Genomic DNA, 27,292 nt, shown 5'->3' on the forward strand with positions numbered 1-27,292 from the left:
CCGGCAAAAACCAAGCTGATGTCACCATACATACATACATACATACATACATTCCCAGGCCCGACTAGAGCACACAAAGTTGCACTCCCTCTGTTCCACCATGGAGTGCATATTTTGTTTTCTGAAAGTCAAACATGTCTATGTTTGACCAATATTATAGAGAAAATACCAAAATCCAAAATCCAAAATTAGTACCGTTAGATTCATCATGAAGTGTACTTTTATATTTTCTTTATTCAGTATCTTTTGATGTTAATAGTTTATTATGTAAACTTGATCAAATACAGACACGTTTGACTTTTGAAAAACCAAAGATGCACTACATTGTGGAATGAAGTGAGTTGTAATTAGTACTCACGCATGATTTGTATTATGTGAATTAAATGGAATCCGATCCAAAGTCTAGGGCCTGCCCCACCCTTGCTTTATTTCAAAGAGAAAGGAAAAGGAAGAAGCAAAGAAGCAGAGAGGCATGGCTGCAATTCCATCTTTGCTCCAGCCTCAAGCAAGGAATGGACCATCTCATAAAGCAAAGCCAAAAAATACAGGCGCTGCACTCACTACATACCATGCCATAGCTAGCTGGTTCACTGCTCCCCAATATCCCTGGTGGTTCGTTCATCGCCCCTCTCCTCCTTCATATCAACATTTTTCTCCTGGCGCAAGCAAGATTTGCGTGCCGCAAAGTAAGGTACTACTATGGTGTATGATTAATTCTCCTGCTTTATACATCTGATGTTAATTGCTCGTAGTACATTATGCATCTACGCCCAGCTAGTGTTTGCTCATGCACAGACACAACTACTTACTAGAAACCACATGTTAATTATCCTGCTATTTATTTATCGTATTTTTTCATCAAGGGCATGTTAATTACTCGCGGTACATTATGCCTTGACTGAGACAACTAATTCCTACTCTCGTCTACCTAGGTGGTATAGCAGCTAGCAAATTCTTTCATCTGGAGGTGCAGATCCATGGGTTAGATTTTTGGAGCTTCTTGTCTTGATGCCACGACAGGTACCTACACATGCTTGCTCTTGCCACAATCTAGACTAGAACTATTCTTGTTCAAAATACTAATTAACATCCATGTCAAAGATGTAAAAAGTGTTGGAACAGTCCGAGGAAGAAAAAGAATCACACAAACACATAGGGGCTTGGCACCGCACACAACTTATGCCACTTTTCTGTATTTCTTCTCACTTTACGCACACAGCTGATTACAACCTTTAATAGAGATAGACACACACACACTGTACTACCTGCCTGCTCTGCTATTTTCTCTCCAGTAGCCGGCAATAAGGCCACGAGTAACAACCTTTGACACGGCCACACGATTCAGCCGTTGTCACACTTATCCGCCGCATCTGAGACCCTGACGCGTACGTGCATGTTACTACAATGACGGGTTCGATCCGGCTCAAGAGGTGCTACGCACGGCGAGTGGTACGGATGTGTCGCTGGCAGGTGCTACGCACAACGACTCATGCGTAGACGACGCTGGATCATGCCTGCTGCTGGCAGGTGCTATGCGTCATGGCCCCTATATATAGTTAATCTGATCCACATTTGAAGTTTTGAAGATATGCAATAGCTAATAAGACCACTCCAAATTGAGGATGCGATTATCTGCCACTTCCCATAGCAACACGCTAGCTAGTCGCTGCCACCTGTCTTGTCTTAATGGCTGCACCAACCACCATGGTGGCATGGTGCCAAGTGCTAATCAAAACACACAGCCACCATCTCCTTCCCCACTGAGATGATTTCCCATGCATGCAGTTTAGTGTTGGTAATGCTAATAACAAAACAAAGTAGGTGCACACCTTTTGCATATAGTATGTTCCCATGCTTGCTTTGGCAAAATTAAAGCCACTCCTCAGCAACAATGTAACAACACACCAACTCAAATTCGCTCAATAACATGCCCACCTGTGAGGCGGGATCACGCATATAGAGCACCTCTCTTACACTTTCGTCCTCATTTCTTGTAAAAGGGTTAACCCGGAGGTGCTACGTTTGGACCACAAGGGTATATATGCTGGTCAAACTCTTTCTAAGCTATCCATGTACTCAAAGTAGCACTAAACCACCACACAACACATCTCGCCCCCCACTAACGGGCGGGGTGCTACAACAACAACAACATCTCGCCCACCACCACTACTACTACTATATGTGATCTCAGCTCTTCTACTATGTATATGTCTAGTGTTTATTGCTCACACTGGCCTGATTTTAATATAGTTTCTACAGCAACAAACAAGCATATTATGCATCGACTGACAATATTCGTTTTGTTTATGGACAAACATACCAACACCTATGCTCCTCTTTTAACTATCAATCAGGAGCTAGCTGGAGCTTTCCTGTCTTTACCAGGCCTTCATTGAAATATTAGTCATCATGCTGCGACAGCGACTGCGACTGCGACGGCTACCTGGACCGGGACCGGAAGTGGTATTTTTCTACCGATACATGCATGCAATTCTCAATCTAAAGTGGCAATACTAATTTAATTCTTGTGGTAGTATACATCTAGACATGGCACTTGTTCATAGTATAACAATTAAGCATGTCTGGGATGGTTGTATTAATTTGTTCTTGAATATACTAAATGATATGTTCAAGGTTTACATGTTCATTAGCTCGCTCCAAGGATGAAGCTAGCAACGGTGGCATAGATCAAACACACACATACAATCAGTGAACACACGCACACACCAAATACAGTACCTATATAAGGCCTTTTATAGATTCCAATAAGGACTACATACGGAGCAAAATGAGTGAATATATACTCTAAAATATATCTATATACTTCGTACATAGTCCATATTGAAATCTCTAGAAGGCCTTATATTTAGAAACGGATGGAGTATCTCATTGAACAAACCTTAGCTAGCTAGATTCTACCCCAGCAGCTAACAACCAAACAGCAACAGGTATGCTCTAGCTATGATCTATCTCGTCCTAGCTCCCTCGTCTCCTCCACCATCACCTTCCTAGTTATGAAATCATAGCGGTCATGGCGTATGCATCAGTTTTGTTGGATTAACGCACAAGTCTTCATCTTCGAGGCCGGCCCTAGATACACGGCAGCTACCGCATAAGTAGATAGCCTAAAGGAGGAGGAAACATGGTGAAAACAAGCAATGTTTGTAGCCTTATCGGCTAATTCAAGACCTTAAGTATGACGTGACGGTTAGTGTCTGGTCTCTTAAATGGTTTTTGTCCTTGGTACACATATAAGCATTAGCCCCCAGTATCGATTTACGGGTACATTCGTCGTATGATAGAAACCAGTAGTTCTGGTTGGTTTGAACTTAATTTGCAGGCTGTCCACCTAAATATTTTTTCCCTGAAAAGCACATCTATAAATACACATCAAATGTTACAGAAATCATGTAAGAAAAAGAAAATATCATGGCCACATGAGTACTCATAGTGGACAGTTCCGCCACGGTCCTCATTTCCATTTGGTTGGATTCAAATTGGCAGCCTTTCTTGGCGATCAGCTGAACATGATGCAGAGTATCATGAAACCTGCCCATCACGTCGCCGGTCAGGTCACATCATAGATGGTAGGCAAAAAGACTTTATACGGAAGTCTAACTGTTGCACAGTTCAAGCAAAAACATCTGCATTACCTATGTTGAGCATGAACCATAGCTAGAGGACAGACTTAGTAACATTGTAATAAAAGCACCAAAGAAAGAGTTAGCATTGAGTTACTATCAACAAGGGCAAAACATTAGTACAAAGTAACAACAGAGAATACATAATAAGACATTCGGGCTTTCTGAATGTGCAGCCATAATCAAAGAAACCACCCTTTCTTTGACACCATTTTTATCATTTTGTTCACATTAAGATCTTCCGTATGTGCGGCATTCTCATTCCAAAGAGACACTAGAGCTATGCCCCTATGCAACATAGCAGCATGGTTTAATCTTCATCAATCAACATTATTGCATGATTAAAGAAAAAACCGCCCACGACACATACGGAAGTTGTAATGAACTAATGATAGCATGGGAAAACAAACCGGACCTTGTATCTATGATATGCAAGGTCGCCTTTTAGGAGTCGGTCGGGCTTTAACATCAACCGCCATGACAGGTTTTAGGAGTCGGTCGGGCTTTAACATCAACTGCCATGATATGTTTTATGAGTCGGTCAGGCTTTAACATCAACTGCCATGATAGGTGATTTACCGTTACTATCCCAATGACATCTGCAGTAGTCATTGAAAATCGTACAGAAGCCACCTAAAAAGCACTATCTAGATGAATTACAAAATAGCATACTCTTTTTTAGAACGAAGACGCAAGAAGCATCCGGCTTTAAATTAATAAAGCCCAACATATATCATCCAACAAACACAAATAGTTCAAAACAGACCATACGAAATAGTACAACCAAGGCATTACAGGCACCATGGCTCCCAGGCCGACATAAGATAGAAAGCAAATTAGATAGTGTTGGGGAACGTAGTAATTTCAAAAATTTCCTACGCACACGCAAGATCATGGTGATGCATAGCAACGAGAGGGGAGAGTGTTGTCCACGTACCCTCGTAGACCGACAGCGGAAGCGTTATCACAACGCGGTTGATGTAGTCGTACGTCTTCACGATCCGACCGATCAAGCACCGAACGTACGACACCTCCAAGCTCTACACACGTTCAGCTCGATGACCTCCCTCGAACTCCGATCCAGCCGAGTGTTGAGGGAGAGTTTCGTCAGCACGACGGCGTGGTGACGATGATGATGTTCTACCGACGCAGGGCTTCGCCTAAGCTCCGCAACGGTATTATCGAGGTGTAATCTGGTGGAGGGGGGCACCGCACACGGCTAAAATATCGTATATCAAGTGTGTATAGAGGTGCCCCCCTGCCCCCGTATATAAAGGAGCAAGGGGGAGGCCGGCTGCCCCTAGGCGCGCCAAGGAGAGGAGGGGAGTCCTCCTCCTAGTAGGAGTAGGACTCCCCTTTCCTAGTCCTACTAGGAAAAGAGGGGGGAAGGAAAGAGAGGGAGAGGGAGAGGGAAAGGGGGCTGCGCCCCCCTCTCCTAGTCCAACTAGGACTCCTCCTGGGAGGGGGCGCGCCACCTCCTGGCTGCTGCCCTCTCTCTCCCCTCAAGGCCCACTAAGGCCCAATACTTCCCCGCGGGGTTCCGGTAACCCTCCGGCACTCTGGTTTAATCCGAAACTTCTCTGGTACACTTCCGATGTCCGAATATAGTCGTCCAATATATCAATCTTTATGTCTCGACCATTTCGAGACTCCTCGTCATGTCCGTGATCACATCCGGGACTCCGAACAACCTTCGGTACATCAAAACATATAAACTCATAATATAACTGTCATCGTAACTTTAAGCGTGCGGACCCTTCGGGTTCGAGAACTATGTAGACATGACCGAGACACCTCTCCGGTCAATAACCAATAGCAGACCTGGATGCCCATATTGGCTCCCACATATTCTACGAAGATCTTTATCGGTCAGACCGCATAACAACATACGTTGTTCCCTTTGTCATCGGTATGTTACTTGCCCGAGATTCGATCGTCGGTATCTCGATAGTTCAATCTCGTTACCGGCAAGTCTCTTTACTCGTTCCATAATACATCATCCCGCAACTAACTCATTAGTCACAATGCTTGCAAGGCTTAGAGTGATGTGCATTACCGAGTTGGCCCAGAGATACCTCTCCGACAATCGGAGTGACAAATCCTAATCTCGAAATACGCCAACCCAACAAGTACCTTTGGAGACACCTGTAGAGCACCTTTATAATCACCCATTTACGTTGTGACGTTTGGTAGCACACAAAGTGTTCCTCCGGTAAACGGGAGTTGCATAATCTCATAGTCATAGGAACATGTATAGGTCATGAAGAGAGCAATAGCAACATACTAAACGATCGGGTGCTAAGCTAACGTAATGGGTCATGTCAATCACATCATTCTCCTAATGAGGTGATCCCGTTAATCAAATGACAACTCATGTCTATGGCTAGGAAACATAACCATCTTTGATTAACGAGCTAGTCAAGTAGAGGCATACTAGTGACACTCTGTTTGTCTATGTATTCACACATGTATTATGTTTCCGGTTAATACAATTCTAGCATGAATAATAAACATTTATCATGATATAAGGAAATATATAATACTTTATTATTGCCTCTAGGGCATATTTCCTTCAGTCTCCCACTTGCACTAGAGTCAATAATCTAGATTACATAGTAATGATTCTTACACCCATGGAGTCTTGGTGTTGATCATGTTTTGCTCGTGGAAGAGGCTTAGTCAACGGGTCTGCAACATTCAGATCCATATGTATCTTGCAAATTTCTATGTCTCCCACCTGGACTAAATCCCGGATGGAATTGAAGCGTCTTCTGATGTGCTTGGTTCTCTTGTGAAATCTGGATTCCTTTGCTAAGGCAATTGCACCAGTATTGTCACAAAAGATTTTCATTGGTCCCGATGTACTAGGTATGACACCTAGATCGGATATGAACTCCTTCATCTAGACTCCTTCATTTGCTGCTTCCGAAGCAGCTATGTATTCCGCTTCACACGTAGATCCCGCCACGACACTTTGCTTAGAACTGCACCAACTGACAGCTCCACCGTTCAATGTAAATACGTATCCGGTTTGCGATTTCGAATCGTCCGGATCAGTGTCAAAGCTTGCATCAACGTAACCACTTACGATGAGCTCTTTGTCACCTCCATAAACGAGAAACATATCCTTAGTTCTTTTCAGGTATTTCAGGATGTTCTTGACCACTGTCCAGTGATCCACTCCTGGATTACTTTGGTACCTCCCTGCTAAACTTATAGCAAGGGACACATCAGGTCTGGTACACATCATTGCATACATGATAGAGCCTATGGCTGAAGCATAGGGAACATCTTTCATCTTCTCTCTATCTTCTGCAGTGGTCGGGCATTGAGTCTTACTCAATCTCACACCTTGCAGTACAGGCAAGAACCCTTTCTTTGCTTGATCCATTTTGAACTTCTTCAAAACTTTGTCAAGGTATGTGCTTTGTGAAAGTCCAATTAAGCGTCTTGATCTATCTCTATAGATCTTAATGCCTAATATATATGCAGCTTCACCGAGGTCTTTCATTGAAAAACTCTTGTTCAAGTATCCCTTTATGCTATCCAGAAATTCTATATCATTTCCAATCAGTAATATGTCATCCACATATAATATCAGAAATGCTATCGAGCTCCCACTCACTTTCTTGTAAATACAGGCTTCTCCAAAAGTCTGTATAAAACCAAATGCTTTGATCACACTATCAAAGCGTTTATTCCAACTCCGAGATGCTTGCACCAGTCCATAAATGGATCGCTGGAGCTTGCACACTTTGTTAGCTCCCTTTGGATCGACAAAACCTTCCGGTTGCATCATATACAACTCTTCTTCCAGAAATCCATTCAGGAATGCAGTTTTGACATCCATTTGCCAAATTTCATAATCATAAAATGCGGCAATTGCTAACATGATTCGGACAGACTTAAGCATCGCTACGGGTGAGAAGGTCTCATCGTAGTCAATCCCTTGAACTTGTCGAAAACCTTTCGCAACAAGTCGAGCTTTATAGACGGTAACATTACCATCAGCGTCAGTCTTCTTCTTGAAGATCCATTTGTTTTCAATGGCTTGCCGACCATCGGGCAAGTCAACTAAAGTCCATACTTTGTTCTCATACATGGATCCCATCTCGGATTTCATGGCTTCAAGCCATTTTGCGGAATCTGGGCTCACCATCGCTTCTTCATAGTTTGTAGGTTCGTCATGGTCTAGTAACATGACCTCCAGAACAGGATTACCGTACCACTCTGGTGTGGATCTTGATCTAGTTGACCTACGAGGTTTAGTAATAACTTGATCTGAAGTTTCATGATCATTATCATTAACTTCCTCACTACTTGGTGTAGGTGTCGCAGAAACTGATTTCTGCGATGATCTACTTTCCAATAAGGGAGCAGGTACAGTTACCTCATCAAGTTCTACTTTCCTCCCACTCACATCTTTCGAGAGAAACTCCTTCTCTAGAAAGGATCCATTCCTAGCAACGAATATCTTGCCTTCGGATCTGTGATAGAAGGTGTACCCAACAGTCTCCTTTGGGTATCCTATGAAGACACATTTCTCCGATTTAGGTTCGAGCTTATCAGGTTGAAGTTTCTTCACATAAGCATCGCAACCCCAAACTTTAAGATACGACAACTATGGTTTCTTGCCAAACCATAGTTCATAAGGTGTCGTTTCAACGGATTTTGACGGTGCCCTATTTAGAGTGAATGCAGCCGTCTCTAAAGCATAACCCCAAAACGATATCGGTAAATCAGTAAGAGACATCATAGATCGCACCATATCTAATAAAGTACGATTACGACGTTCGGACACACCATTACGCTGTGGTGTTCCCGGTGGCGTGAGTTGCGAAACTATTCCGCATTGTTTCAAATGTAGGCCAAACTCGTAACTCAAATATTCTCCTCCACGATCAGATCGTAGGAATTTTATTTTCTTGTTACGATGATTTTCAACTTCACTCTGAAATTCTTTGAACATTTCAAATGTTTCAGACTTATGTTTCATTAAGTAGATATACCCATATCTGCTCAAATCATCTGTGAAGGTGAGAAAATAACGATATCCGCCACGAGCCTCAATATTCATCGGACCACATACATCTGTATGTATGATTTCGAACAAATTTGTTGCTCTCTCCATAGTTCCGGAGAACGGTGTTTTTGTCATCTTGCCCATGAGGCACGGTTTGCAAGTACCAAGTGATTCATAATCAAGTGATTCCAAAAGTCCATCAGCATGGAGTTTCTTCATGCGCTTTACACCGATATGACCTAAACGGCAGTGCCACAAATAAGTTGCACTGTCATTATCAACTCTGCATCTTTTCGCTTCGACATTATGAATATGTGTGTCACTACTATCGAGATTCATTAAAAATAGACCACTCTTCAAGGGTGCATGACCATAAAAGATATTATTCATATAAATAGAACAACCATTATTCTCTGATTTAAATGAATAACCGTCTCGCATTAAACAAGATCCAGATATAATGTTCATGCTCAACGCTGGCACCAATAACAATTATTTAGGTCTAAAACTAATCCCGAAGGTAGATGTAGAGGTAGCGTGCCGACGACGATCACATCGACTTTGGAACCATTTCCCACGCGCATCGTCACCTCGTCCTTAGCCAATCTTCGCTTAATCCGTAGCCCCTGTTTCGAGTTGCAAATATTAGCAACAGAACCAGTATCAAATACCCAGGTGCTACTGCGAGCATTAGTAAGGTACACATCAATAACATGTATATCACATATACCTTTGTTAACCTTGCCATCCTTCTTATCCGCCAAATACTTGGGGCAGTTCCGCTTCCAGTGACCAGTCTGCTTGTAGTAGAAGCACTCAGTTTCAGGCTTAGGTCCAGACTTGGGTTTCTTCTCCTGAACAGCAACTTGCTTGCTATTCCTCTTGAAGTTCCCCTTCTTCTTCCCTTTGCCCTTTTTCTTGAAACTAGTGGTTTTACTGACCATCAACACTTGATGCTCCTTTTTGATTTCTACCTCCGCTGCCTTCAGCATTGCGAAGAGCTCGGAAATTGTCTTATTCATCCCTTGCATGTTATAGTTCATCACGAAGCTCTTGTAGCTTGGTGGCAGTGATTGAAGAATTCTGTCAATGACGCAATCATCCGGAAGTTGAACTCCCAGTTGAATCAAGTGATTATTATACCCAGACATTCTGAGTATATGCTCACTGACAGAACTATTTTCTTCCATCTTGCAGCTATAGAACTTATTGGAGACTTCATATCTCTCAATCCGGGCATTTGCTTGAAATATTAACTTCAACTCCTGGAACATCTCATATGCTCCATGACGTTCAAAACGTCGTTGAAGACCCGGTTCTAAGCCGTAAAGCATGGCACACTGAACTATCGAGTAGTCATCAGCTTTGCTCTGCCAGACGTTCATAACTTCTGGTGTTGCTCTTGTAGGAGGCCTGGCACCTAGCGGTGCTTCTAGGACGTAATTCTTCTGTGCAGCAATGAGGATAATCCTCAAGTTACGGACCCAGTCCGTGTAATTGCTACCATCATCTTTCAACTTAGCTTTCTCAAGGAACGCATTAAAATTCAACGGAACAACAGCACGGGCCATTTATCTACAATTAACATAGACAAGCAAGATACTATCAGGTACTAAGTTCATGATAAATTTAAGTTCAATTAATCATATTACTTAAGAACTCCCACTTAGATAGACATCCCTCTAATCATATAAGTGATTACGTGATCCAAAGCAACTAAACCATGTCCGATTAACACGTGAGATGGAGTAGTTTCAATGGTGAACATCACTATGTTGATCATATCTACTATATGATTCACGCTCGACCTTTCGGTCTCTGTGTTCCGAGGCCATATCTGTATATGCTAGGCTCGTCAAGTTTAACCTGAGTATTCCGCGTGTGCAACTGTTTTGCACCCGTTGTATTTGAACGTAGAGCCTATCACACCCGATTAACACGTGGTGTCTCAGCACGAAGAACTTTTGCAACGGTGCATACTCAGGGAGAACACTTTTATCTTGAAATTTTAGTGAGAGATCATCTTATAATGCTACCGTCAATCAAAGCAAGATAAGATGCATAAAGGATTAACATCACATGCAATCAATATAAGTGATATGATATGGCCATCATCATCTTGTGCTTGTGATCTCCATCTCCGAAGCACCGTGCTCGTGATCTCCATCTCCGAAGCACCATCATGATCACCATCGTCACCGGCGCGACACCTTGATCTCCATCGTAGTATCGTTGTCGTCTCGCCAACTTATTGCTTTTACGACTATCGCTACCGCTTAGTGATAAAGTAAAACTATTACATGGCGATTGCATCTCAAACAATAAAGAGACAACCATATGGCTCCTGCCAGTTGCCGATAACTCGGTTACAAAACATGATCATCTCATATGACAAATTATATCACATCATGTCTTGACCATATCACATCACAACATGCCCTGCAAAAACAAGTTAGACGTCCTCTACTTTGTTGTTGCATATTTTACGTGGCTGCTACGGGCTTAGCAAGAACCGTTCTTACCTATGCATCAAAACCACAACGATAGTTTGTCAAGTTGGTGCTGTTTTAACCTTCGCAAGGACCGGGCGTAGCCACACTCGGTTCAACTAAAGTGAGAGAGACAGACACCCGCCAGTCACCTTTAAGCAACGAGTGCTCGCAACGGTGAAACCAGTCTCGCGTAAGCGTACCCGTAATGTCGGTCCGGGCCGCTTCATCTCACAATACCGCTGAACCAAAGTATGACATGCCGGTAAGCAGTATGACTTATATCACCCACAACTCACTTGTGTTCTACTCGTGCATAGCATCAACGCATAAAACCAGGCTCGGATGCCACTGTTGGGGAACGTAGTAATTTCAAAAATTTCCTACGCACACGCAAGATCATGGTGATGCATAGCAACGAGAGGGGAGAGTGTTGTCCACGTACCCTCGTAGACCGACAGTGGAAGCGTTATCACAACGCGGTTGATGTAGTCGTACGTCTTCACGATCCGACCGATCAAGCACCGAACATACGGCACCTCCGAGCTCTACACACGTTCAGCTCGATGACGTCCCTCGAACTCCGATCCAGCCGAGTGTTGAGGGAGTGTTTCGTTAGCACGACGGCGTGGTGACGATGATGATGTTCTACCGACGCAGGGCTTCGCCTAAGCTCCGCAACGGTATTATCGAGGTGTAATCTGGTGGAGGGGGGCACCGCACACGGCTAAAATATCGTATATCAAGTGTGTATAGAGGTGCCCCCCTGCCCCCGTATATAAAGGAGCAAGGGGGAGGCCGGCTGCCCCTAGGCGCGCCAAGGAGAGGAGGGGAGTCCTCCTCCTAGTAGGAGCAGGACTCCCCTTTCCTAGTCCTACTAGGAAAAGAGGGGGGGAAGGAAAGAGAGGGAGAGGGAGAGGGAAAGGGGGCTGCGCCCCCCTCTCCTAGTCCAACTAGGACTCCTCCTGGGAGGGGGCGCGCCACCTCCTGGCTGCTGCCCTCTCTCTCCCCTCAAGGCCCACTAAGGCCTAATACTTCCCCGCGGGGTTCCGGTAACCCTCCGGCACTCCGGTTTAATCCGAAACTTCTCCGGTACACTTCCGGTGTCCGAATATAGTCGTCCAATATATCAATCTTTATGTCTCGACCATTTCGAGACTCCTCGTCATGTCCGTGATCACATCCGGGACTCCGAACAACCTTCGGTACATCAAAACATATAAACTCATAATATAACTGTCATCGTAACTTTAAGCGTGCGGACCCTTCGGGTTCGAGAACTATGTAGACATGACCGAGACACCTCTCCGGTCAATAACCAATAGCGGGACCTGGATGCCCATATTGGCTCCCACATATTCTACGAAGATCTTTATCGGTCAGACCGCATAACAACATACGTTGTTCCCTTTGTCATTGATATGTTACTTGCCCGAGATTCGATCGTCGGTATCTCGATACCTAGTTCAATCTCATTACCGGCAAGTCTCTTTACTCGTTCCATAATACATCATCCCGCAACTAACTCATTAGTCACAATGCTTGCAAGGCTTATAGTGATGTGCATTACCGAGTGGGCCCAGAGATACCTCTCCGACAATCGGAGTGACAAATCCTAATCTCGAAATACGCCAACCCAACAAGTACCTTTGGAGACACTTGTAGAGCACCTTTATAATCACCCATTTACGTTGTGATGTTTGGTAGCACACAAAGTGTTCCTCCGGTAAACGGGAGTTGCATAATCTCATAGTCATAGGAACATGTATAAGTCATGAAGAGAGCAATAGCTACAAGAGCTAACGTAACAGGTCATTTCAATCACGTCATTCTCCTAATGAGGTGATCCCGTTAATCAAATGACAACTCATGTCTATGGCTAGGAAACATAACCATCTTTGATTAACGAGCTAGTCAAGTAGAGGCATACTAGTGACACTCTGTTTGTCTATGTATTCACACATGTATTATGTTTCCGGTTAATACAATTCTAGCATGAATAATAAACATTTATCATGATATAAGGAAATATATAATACTTTATTATTGCCTCTAGGGCATATTTCCTTTAGATAGCTGGTGTCAGCCTCCGGCCAACGAACAAGGACTCCAAAAGATGATCAAAGGGGCGTCGTGTCGTGTCGAGCAACCATCTGAATGCTTTTGATCCGCCCCATAACCTCCTGCATGATCTCAGCGTTACACTCCTTCCCCAAAGGTTGCCACACCTCAAGAAATAGGTGGCATTTGAATATCACATCAACTGGGTGGGAGGGGAATTTCTTCTCAATAGTAATTTTGATGCGGATAGTCCAAAGAGCCCACTGGAGCGCCCCTACGCTACGCCACACGATCCTAGCAAAAGCACCACGCTGTGTTTGCAGCACATCGAGCAAGTCAGCACCCGAAGCCGGGTTCCAGTTCTGTCCGAACGCCTCTCGCACAACACTCCAGGCAAAACGTGCTAGGTGCCACCGAAAGAACACATGGTTAGCACCCTCCGTCAACCCGGAAACAGTGCAGGACCCATTATATGGTCCGTTATGCTTTGCTATGTTTTCCGAGGATGGTAGACGGTTACGGAACATTTATCAAAGGAAGATTGTGATCTTGAGTGGGATCCCCGCTTTCCATAGCCCCTAGCTATGTCAAACGTATCACCTTCGGTACGTTTGTTGGGGTTTTACGGAGAATTTCCCGGAGATGGTCAAGCTCCGGGAGATCACATCAGTCGCATCATTTAGTGCACGCGCCCCGATCAAATGCACCAAGTCATCTCAACATCGCCCTCAATAGGATTCAGATTTCTCTTGAAGCTGATGGCTGGCGGCGATGTACGCAACGCAGCGTCAACCATCAGCTCCGTGTCCGTTGCGAGCTGGAAGAGCGGCCCATGGTTCATCAAAAGGGGGGTAGGCCCCAACCAAGCGTCCAGCCAGAATCTCGTGGATTTTCCATTATTCACCAGGAAACGGGCCCCAACCGTAGACGTAGGTTTCACCGCTTGGATCCCATTCCAAAAAGGAGATCCTTTAGTTTTAGCATTAAAGATATTTTTCCGTCACTATATACAATTAAACTATAGCAAGAGCCATGGAACTATCTGCTGCTCAACATAATTATCACTGTCGGTGTTGCATATAAAGAACTTTTGAAGACACTGCATTGCTAGGTTTCACAAAACATATTCCTAGAGCCAATTACAAACTATCTTAAAATCGACACCAGAGAGACCACCTAAAGCTAATTCAATAGCTACAGTTCATCAGCATTAACACAAAGACACTACTTGATGCGGTAGAATAGTTATTCTTCACTTTAGGTGAGGAATAGTTATTCTTCACCCCTCTCTGTTTTAACATCAATGCACTACAATTTTACATTCCGTAAATTTTGTCTTATTTCATACGTGAAAAGAAAACATAAGAAAATATAAAATCATCGTAAAAATATATTTTATGCTACATAAAACTACAAATGTAAAAACATATGTAAAATATACATAAAATACAATTTTTCTGGTCTCTTATGACCTATATTTTTGTTTTCGTATGTCAAATTTTACGTTTTTTAATCAATATGAATGTACCTATTTGTATTTCAAATGTAATTTATTTATGAAACGATCGTAAGATTACCTCGGATGAAGAATAACTTATTCAAGAATAACTTATTCTACACCCTAGTTGATGAATAGTGTTACTATATATAAGCTTAATAGTATATGAGATGTATAATGTGAAAATTATAACATTGAAAGCTCCTTTCACGTACGAATTTGACGGTATGGTATATGTAATTTTCATGTCATATATTATTGCTTTGACATACGCATATGGTCAAAGTTAGCCTTAAAGAATGAATTAGACCCTATGTTATATAGATGGATGAAGGGAGTAGCAAAATCTGGCAACCATGATCACAGAGGATCCAGCTCACCAAAAGTAAGACAAACTCTCATAACTAAGTACTACTCCCTCCATCCGGAAATACTTGTTGGAGGAATAGATGTATCTAGACGTTTATTAGTTCTAGATGCATCAAATTTATCCATTTCTTGGACAAGTATTTTCGGACGGAGGGAGTATAAAACTAGCAGCTAATCAAAACACGTCTGCCGCCACCAGTGCACAGCTTGGTGTAAGTTCCGTCCGTGCCTGCATTTTAATTAATTAGTCTTGATCCAAATAAAAAAAAGTAGCTGTACCTTTTACATTTAGTATGTTACTAGTCGAAAACTGCTAAAGTGAGCCACCTCAACTAATTACCATTGACTAATTATGCAGTGGATTGGTCCGGACACCGTCGAACAAGCGGTGCAACTGATAATCCCTTATCTGGAGGATACGAGCAATACTGCACACAAGGCCATATATTTTGATGGATGGCAAGGGCTGGCTGCTTCGGCGGTGCTTAGAGCCATAGCTGAACACCATCCACCATCTCTGGTGGAGAAATTCGACAAGATCATACACGTCGATTGCTCGAAGTGGAAAAGCCGAAGAGCACTCCAGAGATTGATCGCAGAAGAACTCAAGCTTCCTCAGCGGGTAATGGATATTTTTGACAGGCAAGATCAAGAAGATGATTTCAGAGGGGTAGACGAAAGCTCTAGAGCCGAGATACAAGACGCTGGGGCAGAGATCAATCGAGCCTTACGAGAACACATATGTTTAGTGTTCTTCCACAATGGAAGCGGCAACACAATTGACTTGAATGATTTTGGTATTCCCCAACCTCTAATGGATCAATGGTTTGCATTTGGCAGTAAAGTATTGTGGACATTTCGAGGAAGGCTTCGGCTCAACCCAGGAATTAGTGAGAAGGTGGATAATTCACATCTTTTTCTTTATGAGGACTCGTTGATTAAACCTTGGAATTATTTGCTACAAAATGAGGCTAGAGAAATTGCCGGGTACATGGATAAGCTTGGAGAAGCAGTTGAAGAGTGTTGCTTGTATCTGCTATCATTAAATTCTCAAGGAGGCAACATCATGGACTATGACTGGGCCCCCCATGCTTCTAACTATTGGGTCTGCGATGGGATCATACAAGGAGGTCAGGGTGACGAAGCATGGGAGGTTGCAGCTGCTCTGCATCAACACCTAAATATAGAGGATTATTCATCTAATGCACTGCCCTATTTTGGTGCACAATTGGAGACTCCTCCGAAACGATGGATATTTGTCAAGGACAGGTCTGTTGTGCATCCAGAGTCAACATCATTTTTTCTCGGAGCAGCCGCAAGTGGATCTGATCCTCCATTATTACCCAATGGCATGTTTCATCAGTCGGACAAACTTCGCGTGCTCAAGTTATGCCACTGCAGCTTCAATTTTTCTTCACCTCCTTTCCATTCTTGCCTCAACTTAAGATTCCTCGGATTAGATAGTTGCAAAGATCAACAAGCGGAAGAACCCAAAAAGCAAGATATGACAACAATGGATTTTTTTAAGAGCCTATGGGTGATAGACATATGCAATACAGATTGGGATCTGCCTTCATCACCAGAGAGAATAGAGCATATGTCTGCAAACATCAGGGAAGTTCATATAAAGAACGGAAGGTTTTGGTACATCATTTTTGCATTGGGGCAACTGCAGAACCTTCGCAAGCTTCGAGTAATTGACCCTACTTGCTCTTGGGAGACGGGCGGAAAGGATGAATTCACAGTTTTTCCCAGCTTGTCAAGATCAACTAGCCTCAAGACTCTAGTTCTAGATGGTTGTGTTGGTTTGGAGCATGTTGAAGGACTCCCTCCATCACTTGAATCATTCAGCTTACATGCAAGACCAAGAAAGGATAATTACAAGGAAGCCAAAATAAGCCGCATCTCCATGGCTGGTTGTGCAAGATTGTCTGACTTCACACTGCGTGGATCACTTCCAAACCTTGAGGAGTTGGACCTCTCAAGCACAAGAGTCAAGACACTTGACCTCACAACTCAGGTGGTACAAGCCCCAAATCTCCAGCAAATAATTCTATTGGAATGTTTGCAGCTCCGTGCAATTATATGGCCAGAAGAGGGTCTGCCAACACTGACAGTGCTGCACATTGATTCCTCGGCCAGTCCTGCTCAAACAAAACCACCTGAAGTTTATGTTACTATAATGGACATAAGGTTTTTTCAGTCCTTGGTATTACAAAGCAATGTTCAATTTTGTTGGAAGAGCAATAGGTACCATCTAAATCTCTGTGTCCCTTGTACCGTCAATGTTAAGGGACAAAGCTATATGAAGGACAAGATGGGCCCTTGTAATAGTGGGAAAATAATGGGTCCTCCTCAACCAAAGTCGTTAACCCCCAACACTTACAACACCTACATTGATTTCTCTATTGACAACATAATTATTGATCACGACTACAACAATGGAATGCAGTTTCAGCCGTTGGGATCCCATGTTGAGATTGGTGATGGAATTAGTTTCACTAGAACGGACAACAAAAGAGGAGTGAAGGCTATCATCTTTGTGATGAACATGGCTGAGTCATTGCATGCACACGACAATTCCTGCATCACCACTACGATCCCTGAACATATGATGTCCATAGGAAATGAGAAACTTACATGGCGACATTTGAAATCTTGTCATATGGTGAGATGCCCCAAGATGCATACAGCCTTCAGTATTATCAATGATTACTGCAACTTTGAAGAACTAGTGAACTTTTGGGCAGCTGATCTCCCGATGACCCATTGCATTTGGAGCAAAGGAAGGACGTGGTATCTTAGAGACCATATTTCCTTTGCAAAACTGCAGAGCATACACCTGTTCTCATGTCCGAGGCTCACATTTGTTCTCCCATTCTCCATGTTATACACCTTGGGAAGCTTGGAGACCCTCCACATCGTCTTCTGTGGTGATCTAGGGCAGGTGTTCCCTGTGGCGCCAGAGGTTCTGACAAGAATAGCTAACTACCATAAAGGTGTACTGGAATTCCCAAACCTGAAGCATATCTACTTGCATCAGCTCTTCAAGCTGCAACACATATGCAAAGCCAAGATGTTTGCTCCCAAGCTTGAGACCATCAGGGTCAGGGGATGCTGGGGTCTCAAGCGCCTCCCGGCCGTTGACCGAGGCAGTCGTCCGATTGTGGACTGTGAGAAGGACTGGTGGGATAAGCTGGAGTGGGATGGGCCGGAGGCCGGCCACGACCCTTCCCTCTTCCAGCTGCGCCACTCGGCGTACTACAAGAAGCCCCTGCCTAGAGTCTCAGTTCTTTGGTGAGCCGACCAGACACTATTCAGGTACACACACATCAGAGACCTTGTGTGATTAAATACTCTGTTACATACTATATGAATAAATTGCATACACATATATGTAGAGCAACAACTAATTAATCCCCCCCCCCCCCACCCTATGTACCAAATTGCTTGTTTCATCCATTATATTCTGCTTCCTTTAATCAACTGTATTATCATTACCTCTGTTGTGTAGGCTTGGTTATTGCAGAACGACGACGGCATCTTGCTGTTGTCGGCTGCTGTCGTTGCCGCAACGGTTCAGGTGTTGGCTTGCCAAGATTGTGTTATTTTCCCAAGAATAAATTGGTGCTGGTTTGACGCTGCGTGTGTGCACCTGATTAATTATTTTCCCGTGAAGAATGATACTTTGTATCATCTGTGTGTGGCTTGATTTGGTCTGCTGTAATGAGTGTGCCTGTAATGATAAGGAAGGTTTGATGTGCCCGTCCCGTGGGTGTCCCTAGTTGTGTCTACCACGTAAGGCCACACAACCCCGGCCATTTGGTGTGAGTGTGACCAAAGTGCTGCTTGCTTGCCAAAGACAGTGAAACAACGTAGTTAATTTATGTGTGGTTGATTCAGCATGCAGCATGCGTTTTGTTTGATGTAATCAATCAAGAATTGATTTATCACGCTACGATTGTCTCTCTAAATCCACGAGATTTACCCCGCTCCGATCGCCATTATATACGAGAAGGGTAGTAAAGGCCATGATAGATGCAGAGTTCGACTCAAATTCAATGGTTGTTTGGTTCTTTTTTTTTTTGAGGGCTAATGGCAGGTGCTCTGCCTTTTCATTATAGATTAGGAATTTACAAGAGAGAAGTCTGAAGCCTTAGGGCAGACAAAAAGAGAAAAAGAACAGAATTACATAGCTAGAGGCCTCGAAAAAGCCAAGTCCAGGTATGTTAAGTCAGATCTGACTAAGCAAGCCACCATATCAGCAGTTGTTTGGTTCTAATTTATTTCTTTGATATATTTATTTCTCCAGTCCTTTGTTTATGCACAAGAGTATTGGCTAGTAGAGTTTGTTTTCATGGGCGCGTGCTATCCTTGCCAACCTGGTTCAAGTCTTGTGTTTGGCAATTTATTTCTTGATGCGCCATTCCTCGCAATGACTTTCTTTTAGAGAAATCGTGATTGGTGAAGCATTATCCCCAAGGAGGATTGGAAAATAATCAAGATGGGGAGGAAACGAATGGTCCATGAGTTAATTTGTGGTTTGTGACATTGTTTTTTTTTAATAGTAGCAATGCATTAAGAATTTATTTTTAGAGTATGCCAAAGGCGTACCTTACTTTTATAGAAAAGAGAAATAGCAGTTTTATAAGAACCTGCAAGTGGATGTGAACATCACCACAGGTACACCCCACTCCAGCGAAGAAAGCAAAAGCCTTCTCTCTTACAAACCTACTCAATCCCACCACCCCAACTCCTGCCCGCTGCCATGTCTTGACCTCCTCCAAAATCTGCTGCACTAAGATTCTTGGTGGTCAGGTTCGCTCCACTCAGTTGGCGTTCCGTTGTTTCCACAAGTGCCACACTGTTGCAATGGCGAATGAGTCAAATCCCTGCTTGTACAACCCCTGAAAGTTGGCCGCGTCCGCTCCCACCATTCCAAGAAGGTGTCATATGCACTTCTGGGATGTGTATGTTGGGATGTGTATGTTGACTTGAGGGCATGAAATTTTCAAAAAAAATCATTGGAAAAGAACAAAAAAAGCCAAGGAGTGTCCAAGCATCAAAAAAGATGTACAAACCCAACACCTGGGTTCAAATCCTCACGGAGGCGAATATGGGTTCCTATTTATTCTTGAGGACCAGGCTTTCCTGGTACTCACACATTTATTGAGGACTAGGCTCGGTGCATAACCGAGATTAAAAATCCTAGTACTCATACTTAAAGGCCGTATACATCCCTAGTTGGTGTAGAGGCCGGGGAAGTGAAATTCTCCCACATAAGCAATTCAAAAAGGATGTGTCGGAATAAAGGTGAATGATGATATAGGTCACTATTTCCAGACACACAAGGGTTTAAGACAGGGAGACCCGATATCACCTATCCTGTTCAACATAGTGGTAGATATGTTAACAATTCTGATAGGTAGAGCTAAAGAGAATGGCCAAGTAGGTGGGCTTGTTCCACATCTAGTAGATGGTGGACTGTCTATTCTACAGTACGCTGATGATACTATCATCTTCATGGAGCATGATCTGGCGAAAGCAAGAAATATGAAGCTTCTGTTATGTTTATTTGAGCAGCTGTCGGGGTTAAAGATTAACTTTCATAAAAGTGAATTGTTTTGCTTTGGGAGAGCTGAAGATGAACAAGTAGCTTACAAACAACTATTTGGTTGTGAGATAGGCTCGTTGCCTTTCACCACATACCTGGGCATACCGATTCACTATCGTAAGCTTTCTAACAAAGAATGAAAGTGTACTGAAGATCAATTTGAAAAGAAACTAAGTTGTTGGAAGGGCAAACTCATGTCATTCGGAGGCCGACTAATTCTCATTAATTCGGTGCTCACGAGTATGCCAATGTTTCTGTTGTCCTTCTTTGAGATCCCAATAGGGGTACGGAAAAGATTGGACTTCTATCGATCGCCTTTTTTTGGCAGAGTGGCGAGTTAAAACGAAAATACCGACTCGCTAAATGGGATGCCATTTGTAGACCAAAAGACCAAGGTGGTCTTGGAATTGAAAATCTTGAGGTGAAAAACAGATGCTTACTCAGCAACTGGCTGTATAAGTTATCTACAGAGACCCATGCCACATGGGCCCAGATTCTGCGTAATAAGTACCTTAACACTAAGACCCTAGCATAGGTTACAGTCAGACCAACTGATTCGCCTTTTTGGAAAGGACTAATGAGAGTGAAATTAGCCTTTTTCAATAGAACAAAGTTTATCGTTGGTAATGGTAATTCCACGAGATTCTGGGAGGATACATGGCTTGGGGAGAGGCCTCTAGCTACCCAATATCCTTCTCTTTATAATATTGTTCAGCGTAGAGATGCTTACGTTGCAACAGTATTACAGTCAAACCCTCTAAATATTCAATTCAGAAGGACGCTTGGGGGAAGCCATTGGGAAGCATGGCTCCATCTTGCGAGAAGATTGATGGATGTCCGCCTGTCTCAGCAGCTAGATCAAGTACATTGGAAACTAGCCAAGAATGGAGTGTTTTCAGTGAAGTCAATGTATTTGGATTTAATCAATTCGGTTCCCATACCTCGATCTGTGAATATTTGGAAGGTCAAAGTACCCTTACGGATTAAAGTGCTTATGTGGTTTGTCCACAAACAAGTAATTCTCACTAAGGATAACTTGGTAAAACGCAACTGGGCTGGATCTCGGAGATGTAGTTATTGTGATCATGATGAATCCATCAAACACCTCTTTCTTGATTGCCCGATGGCAAAAGTATTATGGCGGTCTATCCATATAGCGTTTAACATTGCTCCTCCTACTAGTATCAACACGTGGCTAAATGGAGTTGAGATAGAAACTGCGAGTCACATCCGTGTAGGCGTATGCGCCTTATTATGGGCTATGGGGAACTGCATGAATGATATGGTTTTTAACAGAGCAACGAATGTTCATTTCTTGCAGGTTATTTCTCGGGCCACTACGCTGATCCGTATGTGGTTGCTACTCACTCCGACGGATGCCAGGGAGCGTATGGTTACTGGGTCTATCCGTTAGAAAACGGTAGCACGGGCTATCTTCAACCGGTTTGGATTGCGGTCATGTAATAGGATAGGCGTTTAGTTTCCTATCTTTCTTTTGTACAACCGGTTGTGGTTATCCTGCTTTTTTTCTTTTTTCAGCTCGTTATGAGCACTTTGTGTTCTGGGACTTGAAGACTTTGTTCGAACGATTTGCTTATTAATAATATGGCCGTATGCATCATTTTGATGCTGAGGCCGGGGGGTGACCTTGTTTTCTAAAAAGAGCATCAAAAAGGAATTACCTATAAAAGTCATAGGGACATTTTGACGGCGCTTCTTATTTAGCACGTATGTAGCTGTATAGGGACCTAGTGCATACACCCCCCCCCCCCCCCCACCTGTCTAGCATATGGGCTTGTCCAGTCTAGTTTTTTTTCCTCCGGTTCTGGGAACCTTCCCTAGACCGGGTTTTCTTTTCTTATATGTATTTTCCTTCTGGTTACTCTTTCTTTTACCCTTTTCATTTTTTCCTTTTTATCTTTTTTTTTTAATTTCATTTTCTCCTTTTGTATTTCCCATGCTAAGTTTTTCCATTATTTTTACCTTTCTTTCATTTATATTTTCTCTCTTTTTCTATTTTTAATTAAGCAAACATATTTAAAAGTACTAAAAAATTATTGAAATAGTGAACTTTCTGGAAATCATGAACACTATTTTGAATTTGTTGTGAACCTTTTTTACAAATTCAAGAACATTTTTTGAAATTGTGAACATCTTTTACAAATTCGCAAACAATGTTTTTTTTAAAAAATTATATTTTTTCAAACTCGTGCACATTTTTTGAATCATCTAGCAGTTTTTAATCAATGAATAGTTTTGAGAATTTGTTTTGAAATTTGCGCATTTTTAGATTTCTGCAAAATCATGAATATTTTTTGAACTTGTGAACATTTCTTTTTTCAAAAGCACAAACATTTTATGATTACCCGAAGATATTTCAAAACATGAACGTTTTATGAATTAAAAAAAAACTTTCTAATTTCACTATTTTTTGAAATTGGGAATTTGTGAAATCCTGAATTATTTGAAATGTCAAAACAGAAAGCAAAAACAAAGAAGAAGAGAAAAACAGGGGCGTCCCTCCTCCTACATGGCCGGCCACAGGGGTTGTCTATGTTTCCTACCTATTTGGCGTGCTGGTCGCCAAATAGGTTTCCTCATCTTGATGCAGGGAGCGTCAAATAGGAATTACCTATAAACAAGGAGTGTCCAAGCATGTATTTTCTCCACGCATGTTGTCTAGACATTTTATTAAAATATAATTTATGTATCTAAAAATAAATGTTCATCATTTTTCTTTCAAAAAAATCATATGAAAAGACATATTCATCATATTTGAAATTGTGTCTACATCTGGGAAAATACATTTATGTGTGTTGGAACAGTGATTCATGTAATTTTGAAAGGTGTTTTCCAAATAAGTCGTTGTTGGTTGGTGACGAACAATAGTCCTTTGGGAAAGACGAAATCTCCAGAAAAGAATCATCATCTTCATGGTTGGGGATGATGAAATCCATGCTAATGTGATCGGCATAGTCGATGATGGTGAGGGTGTACTATGCAAGATCTAGTGTCTACATTTTCTCCATGTTTTATGCGGAAGGCGCAAGCAGTTCCAATGATGATCACAAGTTCACAACAGTTCCCCACAGATCATAGTGCATTAGTGACACCCAAAACTTTGGTCCAAACGAGATCGATCTTTGCAACAGTTATTTGACCCAAGTGATAAGTGACACACGTGTGGCATGAAGTAACCTAAATGATAAGTGATGTACATTCTTCAGTTGCACGATCTTTCTCGAAGTAAACTTCACATTTACCTTGCCAACACCATGAACAGAAGCATGCGAGTCATTCCCCATCAGGATGGAACAATCTCGTGCGACCTGGTAGGAATTAAACAAAGACACATTAGTACACACATGAATGTTGGCCCAAGTGTCAACCCACCAATCGGTGGACTGGCAAACTGAAAGTATGGTAAACAGATTACCATACCCAGATGCCACATCATTGTTGTTCAGAGTGACATTGATAGACTTGGAGCCGTGTCCTGGCTTCTTGTACTTGTTTGGCCACTTGTTTGCCCAATGTTTCTTTGAACCACAAGTAAAGCAGCCATCTCTCTTTTTGTCTTTCTTCTTACCCTTCTTTGTAAATGTAGTATTGTGCTGGATAGAGTTCTTTCCCTTGAACTTGTGGAAGTTCTTCTGCATCGCATTTGCGCTAGAAGAACCCTCTACCCCCTTCAAGTGTGAGTCCTTTGCTCTCGAGTTCTCCTCAACACTGAGATGACCGATGACATCCTCAATAGAGAATTCATGTCTCAAGTGCTTGAGAGAAGTAGCAAAGAGTCTCCATCCAGGAGGGAGTTTTGTAATAATGCAACCCGCGACAAACTTGTCCGGTAACTCACACTTTAGGAGCTCCGGCTCCTTAGCGATGCACTGTATCTAATGAGCCTAGTCCAATACAGAATGGTTATCAACCATCCTGTAATCATGGAACTGCTCCATAGCATATAGTTCGCTTCCAGCATCGGTTGCGCCAAATTTTACTTCGACCACATCCCACAAGTTTTTGGCAACCGACATATGAATATATGCGTCAATCAACTTGTCCTCAATCACACTCAGAACTGCTCCCACAAAGATTGTGGTTGCCTCCCTAAACGCCTTTTCCTGTTCAGGAACAATCATTTCTGTGGGGGGCACACCACCAACCCACACCTAAACGGGACGGGTGCAGACGATCGACGGCGGTGAGGACGGGACGGGAAGGGACTAAGTCAACCACACCTACACATATGCAAATGAAGAAGTTAATTTGAGCTCAAATTGCATATAAATCAAATAAACTCCCACATAATTACTCTCAAGCTAAACCCCACAAATCACTATGCTTAGAGCATGAAACGAGCTTAACTAGCAATGAGAGATGAAAGGATAAAGTTGCTAACCTTTTAGAACCCTTGGATAGATGGGGTGCCTTCAATCTTTGATAAATCTTGGCAAAAATGGAGGATGAGCTTGAGCTAGGGGAAGGGAAAACAGAGAGTAGAGAAAGAAGAGAACTTGGGCTCGGGCTGGATGAAGCATCTATATAGATACCGAATATGGCGATTGCTAACCATATGCGCACGCAACGCTTATCGCGACCGTCACTTCTTTATGTTGATCCGAGCGGCCTGGCCCATCTGGTCTCCGGAAGAAATCCCTTATACGATTGAATACAGTCACATCACCCCAGCGGCCTACCTATATCTCTCCCCCGTCCTTATCCCTACCCGTGCCCTCCGTCCCTGGTCAATCTGTCTCTCTCTCTCAGTCACCTGGATTGACACTATCGCCGCCACCGGCTCCATCCCCCTCCCAACCTCTAGCCGTGCATCTCCACCATCAGGCGAGCGCTCTCCGTCCTCGCCATGCCTCCTATATCGCCAGATCTATGGCAAGATGGAGCAGGCCAGGCTGCCTCATCCCCATCCAGCTCGGTGGCAGCAAGATCTGCGCGCTGAGACAGTGACGCGTTGATAACCCACAAGTATAGGGGATCTATCCTAGTCCTTTCGATAAGTAAGAGTGTCGAACCCAATGAGGAGCAGAAGGAAATGATAAGCAGTTTTCAGCAAGGTATTCTCTGCAAGCACTGAAATTATCGGTAACAGATAGTTTTGTGATAAGGTAATTTATAACGAGTAACAAGTAACAAGTGTAAATAAAGTGCAGCAAGGTTGCCCAATCCTTTTTGTAGCAAAGGACAAGCCTGGACAATTTCTTATATGAAGGAAAGCGCTCCCGAGGACACATGGGAATTATCGTCAAGCTAGTTTTCATCACGTTCATATGATTCGCGTTCGGTACTTTGATAATTTAATATGTGGGTGGACCGGTGCTTGGGTGCTGTCCTTACTTGGACAAGCATCCCACTTATGATTAACTCCTATTGCAAGCATCCGCAACTACAAAAGAAGTATTAAGGTAAACCTAACCATAGCATGAAACATATGGATCCAAATCAGCCCATTACGAAGCAACACATAAACTGGGGTTTAAGCTTCTGTCACTCTAGCAACACATCATCTACTTATTACTTCCCAATGCCTTCCTCTAGGCCCAAACAATGGTGAAGTGTCATGACACCACTAGAGCGGAGACAACATACATCTCATCAAAATATCGAACGAATACCAAATTCACATGACTACTAATAGCAAGACTGCTCCCATGTCCTCAGGAACAAACGTAACTACTCACAAAGCATATTCATGTTCATAATCAGAGGGGTATTAATATGCATATAGGATCTGAACATATGATCTTCCACCAAATAAACTAACTAGCATCAACTACAAGGAGTAATCAACACTACTAGCAACCTACAGGTACCAATCTGAGGCTTTGGGACAAAGATTGGATACAAGAGATGAACTAGGGTTTTAGAGGAGATGGTGCTGGTGAAGATGTTGATGAAGATTGACCCCCTCCCGATGAGAGGATCGTTGGTGATGAGGATGGCGATGATTTCCCCCACCCGGAGGGAAGTTTCCCCGGCAGAACAGCTCTGCCGGAGCCCTAGATTGGTTCCACCAAGGTTCCGCCTCGTGGCGGCGGAGTTTCGTCCCGTAAGCTTGCTTATGATTTTTTTTTCTCGGACGAAAGACTTCATATAGCAGAAGAGTGGGTAGGCGCGCCCCCACCAGGGGGCCCATGAGGCAGGGGGCGCGCCCAGGGGGTAGGGCGCGCCCCCCACCCTCCAGGGCAGGGTGTGGGCCCCCTCTGGTATTTTCTTCACTCAGTATTTTTTATTATTCTCAAAAATAACTTCCGTGGAGTTTCAGGACTTTTGGGGTTGTGTAGAATAGGTCTCTAATATTTGCTCCTTTTCCAGCCCAGAATTCCAGCTGCTGGCATTCTCCGTCTTTTTGTAAACCTTGTAAAATAATAGAGAATATGCATAAGTATTGTGACATAATGTGTAATAATAGCCCATAATGCAATAAGTATCGATATAAAAGCATGATGCAAAATGGACGTATCAACTCCCCCAAGCTTAGACCTCGCTTGTCCTCAAGCAGAAGCCGATAATGATAAATATGTCCACATGTTTAGAGATAGAGGTGTCGATAAAATAAAATACGGACATGAGGGCATC

At 43.1% G+C, this 27,292-nt stretch overlaps 1 protein-coding gene across 2 annotated transcripts; it reads left to right on the top strand.

Annotated features, from left to right (window-relative positions):
* Window positions 1-556: 556 nt before the first annotated feature.
* On the top strand, window positions 557-18,981 carry LOC109784862 (uncharacterized). Of its 2 annotated transcripts, none has more exons than XM_020343472.4 (5): window positions 557-691; window positions 933-1,020; window positions 2,355-2,463; window positions 15,440-18,402; window positions 18,596-18,981. In XM_020343472.4, the coding sequence occupies exons 3-4, from the start codon at window positions 2,410-2,412 to the stop codon at window positions 18,380-18,382; spliced, it is 2,997 nt and encodes a 998-aa protein (XP_020199061.1). In that variant the 5' UTR covers window positions 557-691; window positions 933-1,020; window positions 2,355-2,409; the 3' UTR covers window positions 18,383-18,402; window positions 18,596-18,981. The 2 variants fall into 2 exon arrangements, with proteins under 2 accessions (XP_020199061.1, XP_020199062.1); XM_020343473.4 differs by having other exon boundaries at window positions 558-686.
* Window positions 18,982-27,292: the final 8,311 nt, after the last annotated feature.

The sequence above is a fragment of the Aegilops tauschii genome, chromosome 2 (assembly GCF_002575655.3).
Source record: "Aegilops tauschii subsp. strangulata cultivar AL8/78 chromosome 2, Aet v6.0, whole genome shotgun sequence".
Taxonomy (NCBI): domain Eukaryota; kingdom Viridiplantae; phylum Streptophyta; class Magnoliopsida; order Poales; family Poaceae; genus Aegilops; species Aegilops tauschii.

Excerpts from the sequence above, each read along its gene's own strand:
- LOC109784862 (XM_020343472.4), top strand. The coding sequence starts at position 2,410 with ATGCTGCGACAGCGACTGCGACTGCGACGGCTACCTGGACCGGGACCG. Across the intron at positions 2,464-15,439 it reads CTGGACCGGGACCGGAAGTG|TGGATTGGTCCGGACACCGT; the intron begins GTATTTTTCTAC and ends CTAATTATGCAG.